Genomic DNA, 6,793 nt, shown 5'->3' with positions numbered 1-6,793 from the left:
GGAGGAGTGAGCGTTTGAAAGAGAAGAAGATCTCAGAAGGAGATGGTGGTTCGAAAGCAAAATCCGATTCGCCGGAAGTAGGTGTGTCGGGTTTGAGTCCGGCGACAGTAGGAGGAGAGAGAGCTTTGAGTACGGTGGCGGAAGAAAGTGAAAGTCGAGTTTTGGAGGAACCCAATCCGGTGGTCGGAAGAGAAAATGCGAACGAAGTAGAGAAAGCAAAATCCGCTACTCCGGAATCAAGTAATGGAGAAGAAGATGATGAAGAAGGAGGAGATAACGAGAGATCTACTTCTGTGGAATCAAGCGATGGAGAAGAAGAAGGAAACGATGAAGGGGAAGAAGGAAACGATGAAGGGGAAGAAGAAAAAGATGAAGTGGAAGAAGAAAACGATGAAGGAGAAGAATGTGAAGAAGGGGTAGAAAAAGACGATGAAGGGGAAGAAGAAAACGACGAAGGAGAAGAAGGTGAAGAAGGGGAAGAAAAAGACGATGAAGGGGAAGAAGAAAACGATGAAGGAGAAGAATCGGAAGAAAAAGACGATGAAGGAGAAGATTGTGAAGAAGGGGAAGAAAAAGACGATGAAGGGGAAGAAGAAAACGATGAAGGAGAAGAATCGGAAGAAAAAGACGATGAAGGAGAAGAAGAAGAAGAAGAAGATAAGGAGGGAAGTTCGAACTCGGCAGGTAACTCGAGAAGGAGTACAAGCGAAAGTGAGATGGAGCACGAGGAGGACAACGATGCAAGTGTAAGTACAACAAGTCTGTGTCATTCGTTCGGAATTTGAAAACTCATTGGAATTTGAAATTGATCAAGTAGAACTGGTGCAACTATTGGTGTAGAACTAGTAGAACTTGTGCAACTATTGGGTGTAGAACTAGTAGAACTGGTACAACTAGGTGGTGTAGAACTAGTAGAACTGGTAGAACTAGTTGTTGTATAATTGGTATAACTCATATAAAACTGATATTGTTGCAGGAATCGGAGGAAACAGAAGCGATGAAACCTTTAGGAATGCACTTCGAGCCTAGCCAGTACAACAAGAAAATCAAGCTATCGACTAGGTGTCATATTTTTGAAACTTTGAAAACGCTGGATAAATTAGAGCATCCACTAACTAGTTCTGAGAGGGATTGGTTTGAGAATCATCCACAATTCAAGCACATTTTTCACATGCCAAGGGAACCAAACCACAAGCTTATGGGAATGTGGATGCTCTTACTTCGAACGGCTAAAATCGAAAAAAAGAAGGAAGCATGGTTTGTTGTGAATGGTGTTCCAATCCGGTATGGTCTGAGAGAACATGCTTTGATGTCTGGATTAGATTGTCGGTGCTATCCACTTGATTACAAGGAAGCCGGCGGTACCGTGTTTCGAAGGAAATATTTTTTACGAAAAAAAAAGATTACACTTGAAGATGTGAGGAGACACCTATTGGTAATGCAACCAGATCGTACTCGTGATAGGTTGAAGATGGCGGTTCTCTACTTTTTAGGAAGCATCATTGCAGGCTATACAAAAGACTCGGGGAGAGATGCAATGGGTATCGATGATTTTGTTGTAAGCGCAGTGAATGATCTAGGTTTTTGTGTGTCTTTTCCTTGGGGGAGATTATCATTCGAGAACATGCTAGAAGAGATTTCCCATACAATGAGTCATTTTAATGGGGTCGTGGTTAAAGAGAATGCGTTATGGCCTGTTCCAGGTTTCTGTATTCCATTGGAGGTTAGTTAGTTTAAAATTTGAAGTTTTCTCATTGTTGATATTTCTTATAAGTGAAGCTGATTTTAGTTTTTTTTCTTTTGTTGTGTAGTTTTTACTATTTGAGGCAGTTCCAATTTTGGCGAACACTTACGTTGACCAAATTCCTGAGGCGGATGCAAGTTGTCCTAGGATGTGCAGGAGGAAATTTAAGAGGACCGGTCAGAAAGGTTTTCCTCTAAAGAATATTGGTGATACACTTGGTACAACAACGGTTAGTTATCCTAGCAATTGCCATTATTAATCATTTGAATAAATTGGTTTGTAATGTATCTAAAGTAGGTCGTTTACACAGGCAATTGCTAGTGTGATCCCTCATAATGATGAAGAAATTCCTCTTCTCGATTTAATCATGGAAGAAGCTGAGGAAGAGGATACCCATGATGTCGTTGTTGCCAATTGGATGTGGCGCCTTCGTAGAGGACTACCTGTACTTTTGGAGGAGATGTACACAGCCGATGTGGCTACTCGTTCAGGACAAAACGATGCGAATGAGGAAATAGTCGCCAATGAACAACCGAGAGAAGATACTATTGAGTTGGTGGATCTTCTAAGGACCATGAAGCAGGATATGAAAACCCAGTTCGATAACATTTCGGCGAAGATTGATGGGCTTGAAAAAAGGATCGAACCGTTGGAAGTATATGTGAAAGAGCAAGAGAAACCAAAGGTAATACTTCGTAATACTATAGTAATACTTGATAATACTAGAAGGTGTTAACAAAATTTGGTTTCATGTCAGGCGCCTGTAGCTGATGAGCAACCGAGTACTTCGCAAGAAGGAGGGAGAGGGACGAAGAGGAAAAGGTCTAAGAAGTAGTAAAACTATGTTATTTTCTTTGATTTGTCATCGTAGTACTAGTAAAACTATGTAAAACTTCGTTATTTTGTTGGATTTGCGATTGGTACTGGTATTACTAGTTAAACTATGTAAAACTACGTTATTTTCTTGGATTTTTCGTTCGTATTTTTGGTAAAACTACGTAAAACTAAACAAAAACTAGAGAATTCATATAAGAAAAATATAGAACATGATTCAATTCAAGAAGGAGGCATAATCCTAGAAGTCACATAGAACATCATGATTAAACAAGAGAAGTCACATGAAAGATAAGAAACTGATTCAACAAGAGAATTCAAGGAAAAGATAAGAAACAGAATCTGATTCAACAAGTTTTAAACCAACGTAGAATGAGATCGACTCAGATAATATCAATCGAAACACAACCTATCCAGGAGATCGACTCGAGTGGTAAGCAACGCCAACTCCTCCTTTAGTTTGGCAATCTCGTCACTCTTCTCCTTAAGCTCCATCTGCAAATTATAGATCTTAGTATGATGGGGTTCAAATTCCTTCAATCTCTCCCAATGGTTATCAACATCTTTCCTTAAGGTTTGGGTTTCTTCTTCAATTGCATCAGCCCAATTTTTCCGCCTGTGCAATCCATCATCCTGCAAATTATATCAACGAACAGTTAACAAAATCAGGTATCTCAATTGTATTTGATTCAATTTAATTTACCTTATACTTAACGCAAGTAAACCATCTCTTTTTCTCTGTTTCTGTTGGAGAGATCTCATTGACGATTCGTTTGCCACATGGGCAAATTCGAGGCATGCCAAAATCACCATCGGCTATGGCTTCTCGCCATGCTTGTAACTTCCTCGCCTTCTTCTGATCAGCATAGTATGGGTCGGCCTCAAATTGTTCCATAGTTTGAGAAGGAGAGAAATAGATCTAGGATCTTCGACTTTGAAGATGAGAGAAGGAGGACTCGGTGTACTTTAGGTTTCGAAGAAGAAAATGAATGAATGGCTGAGAATGGAGAATGAGCTGGAGTGAAGATAAAATAAGAAAGAAAGAAAGAAAAACGCAATGCTATCGTCAAAAAAGAAAGAAAAAACGCAATTCTGGCCACGTGTAAAAGATGTGTGCGTTCACACTGTGTGTTCACACACAGTTTTACCGAGTAATGCGGTTGCACTAAACTTGCAAATAGTTGTACTTTAGAGGTTTCTCAGTTTAATTAGTTTTACTAAACCTTAGCATTACTTTTTTTAGTTTTACAGTTGATTAAACTTAACTAACATACAATTACAAGCTTTTTGCAACTTCATAAGTTAAAACTTATAATTCTATAACTTTTTTCATGCTTACTTGGTAATTATTTACAAAGTGACATTAAAAGTGTAAGGAAACACTTGTTGAGATTCTTCAATAAATAAATTAAAATTGGTATATTTTCGAAAATTATTCATTTATAGTAGAAACCTATGTAGAACATTTATACTATACAATATGTATTATACAATATGTATTGATTTTAGGTAGTACCAATTTTATTATTTTTACCAGTTTTATCTTAGTTCTGCCAGTTCTGCCAGTTCTACTCTCTCATATACACATATTTTGAAAGAAGAAAATATTAATAGACTTCAAATTAAGTTTCAAACCAAGTTTTACATTAAGTATCAAACCAAACACAATTGATACATGAAGAGGTGAATCAAACATGAACATTATCTCCAAATAACAACCATTGGAGTCCTTGTCTCCGGCGCCTTTTATTCTGCGTCCTAGGTCGAGTTTTTGGTCGTTTTTCCCCAGCAGATGCATACCTTTTTGTTTTCTTTCTTCCCCCTCTTATTTTCCGATTCGGAGGTATGATCTCCATATCTTGGACGTCATCTAGGACATCCCATCGAGACTTATCAGGTACTAAATAAATTGTCCTGCAATATGCAATTGCCCACAGCTCCGTCCAATAATACTTAGAACACAACTCATGTAACTCGAAATCCTTACCTCCATATTTTTGGTATGTAATGAAAGACGCCAATGCATGCACACAAGGATACTTTTGTATATCGAAAAACCTACAACTGCAACTTCTCAATCGCAACTTCACCAAATAAGGCTTTCCGTCACTGTCAATGACATTGTATTCAAGCTCGAAACCATTTAGCTCTATCACCTTTAGTTTCTCAGCAGTTGCCCATAAATCATGTAAGTAGTTCTCCACTAAAGGCACCAATTTATTTGCGACTGATCCAGACACAGCATCTTTTCGATGTTCATTAAACCATTCAGAGAATTTTTTAAGTATTGCATCAAGCATGGGTATCAAGGAGTACCTCCTTGCATCTTTGAATACACTGTTCAACGATTCAACACAGTTGCTTGTGTCTAGGTTGTATCTATCTCCTGGAAAAACACATCGTGCCCATCTTTCTTTCTGGGTAGATTCTTCAAGATACTTGGCAGCAGAAGGATATCTTGTCGTAAAAGATGCGTAAGCAATGTTGAACTCAGCCACTGTGTAAAACCTACTACACTCCATGAATCTCCATGCAACAACGTCTTTGTTCACGTTACGAGCATAACCTTTCATATTTTGGGATAAATGCCATATACAAAAACCATGATGAGCCAGAGGATACACATTAGCTATAGCTTTTATGAGACTTGTATTTCTGTCAGTCATAAATACTATTTCAGAAGAATCCCCAACAACGGTTTTCAACATCTCCAAAAACCAATTCCAACTTGCATCATTCTCACCATCAAGAACACCAAACGCCAAGGGATAATGGTGACGGTTAGGATCTTGAGCCGACGCAAAAACAAGAACACCCTTATATCCGTTCTTTAGAAAAGTTGCATCCATAGTTATAACTTTCCTCATGACTTTAAATCCTTCAATGCTAGCTCCCAAAGCTATGAACAAGTACATGAATTTATTATTCTCATTGCAATGCACATATGATCTTGTACCATGATTAACCTTCTCTAACATGTGCAGATAACATCGCAGCATCTTGTAGCTTTCTTCTGGGCTACCTTTCAAATCAGTAACAGCTTGATTTTTCCCTCTCAACGCCGTGGAATATGATATATCAACACCTAATTTTGTCTTGACAAGATCCATGATAATTTTCGGAGGTGGAGTTTCCATTTGCCCTGGATAATCACCATGTAAAAGAGAAGCAACTAATTGTGGAGTGCCTTGCCTCTTACTATTGCTTGAACTTTGACTAGCCCGAGAGCATGTATGCATCTTGTTGTGCCTTCTAATCGAGAAAATATCTGTACCTCGAATCCTACCACCTCGTAAACCCCAGTTACATCCTTCTTTAGGACATTTGACCACATAACGCACCTTGTCCGACTTTACTATTTCAAAACTAAAACAGTTAGCGAATGAAGCTCTATCCACCACATCTTGCAATGCCTTCTTGTTTGGAAATTCTTGAAGTTTAGTCAGATCCAAACCGTCATCCCATGGTTCAATATACTTACACGGTTCTACAACAGGGCGTGGCTCAGTATATTCATCACCTTCATCACGTGATTCAGCTTCACCCTCTTTATTAGAATCACCCTCTACAGCCTTTTCTTTGCCTACGTAGACAACAATGGCGTTAGGTCCGATTTCACCATCCTTCGCATGTTGGTTTTCAAAGTTCATACCAACAGAACTTTGGTCCCCTATGGGCACTGTGGGCACTGTGGGCACTATGGGCACTATGGGAACTTGCTCAGGCTGAGGCTCAGAAGGGATGACATTCACAAACAACATACATCTTCGCTTCTCATAATTAACGGAGTCTAGATAAACATTAACATCCTCATCATCATTAAGCTCACAATGCTCCAATGTTTCTACCAGTAGTGGCTTGTAGCTCAGCTGCAACTGAACGTTACTTTCAACAAACCCAAGCTTCCTCTGTATCCTTGCTTTTAACATCAACAATGTTATATTCCTCTTAAACATTATACTATACATGCGTCCTTCATATTTAAAATGTAGGCTGACGTTCTCGCATATTGTATCCTGCCAAACCAACCAATATAAAAAAATCATAATTAGTACTACTACTAGTTTTACTAGTTTTACTAAAAATATCAGTATTACCAGTTTCACCACCTTCTCTCTCCTATCAAAATCGAATCGAATGGTACACGAGTTCTAATCGAGTTAATTCACTGAAATCGAAAGCCAAATCCCTTTCTTATCTAATAGATAGCTCAAT

At 38.6% G+C, this 6,793-nt stretch overlaps 4 protein-coding genes across 4 annotated transcripts; 2 read left to right on the top strand and 2 right to left on the bottom strand.

The window, feature by feature from the left end:
- Nucleotides 644–2,003, top strand: LOC104715067 (uncharacterized protein At3g43530-like). The gene is made up of 3 exons (XM_019229879.1): nt 644–746; nt 977–1,723; nt 1,812–2,003. The coding sequence occupies exons 1-3, from the start codon at nt 717–719 to the stop codon at nt 2,001–2,003; spliced, it is 969 nt and encodes a 322-aa protein (XP_019085424.1). The 5' UTR covers nt 644–716.
- Nucleotides 2,078–2,609, top strand: LOC109126612. The gene is made up of 2 exons (XM_019230315.1): nt 2,078–2,429; nt 2,502–2,609. The coding sequence occupies exons 1-2, from the start codon at nt 2,112–2,114 to the stop codon at nt 2,577–2,579; spliced, it is 396 nt and encodes a 131-aa protein (XP_019085860.1). The 5' UTR covers nt 2,078–2,111; the 3' UTR covers nt 2,580–2,609.
- Nucleotides 2,868–3,559, bottom strand: LOC104710635. Its single transcript, XM_010427267.2, has 2 exons — nt 3,282–3,559; nt 2,868–3,211 (listed from the first exon to the last, which is right to left on the bottom strand). The coding sequence occupies exons 1-2, from the start codon at nt 3,471–3,473 to the stop codon at nt 2,972–2,974; spliced, it is 432 nt and encodes a 143-aa protein (XP_010425569.1). The 5' UTR covers nt 3,474–3,559; the 3' UTR covers nt 2,868–2,971.
- On the bottom strand, nt 4,267–6,339 carry LOC104715066. The gene is made up of 5 exons (XM_010432519.1): nt 6,060–6,339; nt 5,853–5,933; nt 5,535–5,720; nt 5,394–5,477; nt 4,267–5,249 (listed from the first exon to the last, which is right to left on the bottom strand). Exons 1-5 carry the CDS (start codon nt 6,337–6,339, stop codon nt 4,267–4,269), a joined length of 1,614 nt encoding a protein of 537 aa, XP_010430821.1.

The sequence above is a fragment of the Camelina sativa genome, chromosome 9 (genome assembly GCF_000633955.1).
Source record: "Camelina sativa cultivar DH55 chromosome 9, Cs, whole genome shotgun sequence".
NCBI classification, from domain to species: Eukaryota; Viridiplantae; Streptophyta; class Magnoliopsida; order Brassicales; family Brassicaceae; genus Camelina; species Camelina sativa.
The sequence above is the reverse complement of the archived record's forward strand: the minus strand, read 5'-3'. Positions and strand labels throughout refer to the sequence as shown.

Bases quoted from the DNA above. Each gene is read 5' to 3' on its own strand.
- LOC104715067 (XM_019229879.1), top strand. From the start codon at position 717: ATGGAGCACGAGGAGGACAACGATGCAAGT. The intron at 747-976 runs GTAAGTACAACA...ATATTGTTGCAG, and splicing joins AGGAGGACAACGATGCAAGT to GAATCGGAGGAAACAGAAGC. The intron at 1,724-1,811 runs GTTAGTTAGTTT...TTTGTTGTGTAG, and splicing joins GTTTCTGTATTCCATTGGAG to TTTTTACTATTTGAGGCAGT.
- LOC109126612 (XM_019230315.1), top strand. From the start codon at position 2,112: ATGGAAGAAGCTGAGGAAGAGGATACCCATGATGTCGTTGTTGCCAAT. The intron at 2,430-2,501 runs GTAATACTTCGT...GTTTCATGTCAG, and splicing joins AAGAGCAAGAGAAACCAAAG to GCGCCTGTAGCTGATGAGCA.
- LOC104710635 (XM_010427267.2), bottom strand. From the start codon at position 3,473: ATGGAACAATTTGAGGCCGACCCATACTATGCTGATCAGAAGAAGGCG. The intron at 3,212-3,281 runs GTAAATTAAATT...TATAATTTGCAG, and splicing joins TTACTTGCGTTAAGTATAAG to GATGATGGATTGCACAGGCG.
- LOC104715066 (XM_010432519.1), bottom strand. From the start codon at position 6,339: ATGTTGTTTGTGAATGTCATCCCTTCTGAGCCTCAGCCTGAGCAAGTT. The intron at 5,934-6,059 runs GTAAGTATATTG...GTTTTGAAATAG, and splicing joins ACGCCCTGTTGTAGAACCGT to TAAAGTCGGACAAGGTGCGT. The intron at 5,721-5,852 runs GTACAGATATTT...GTGATTATCCAG, and splicing joins ACGAGGTGGTAGGATTCGAG to GGCAAATGGAAACTCCACCT.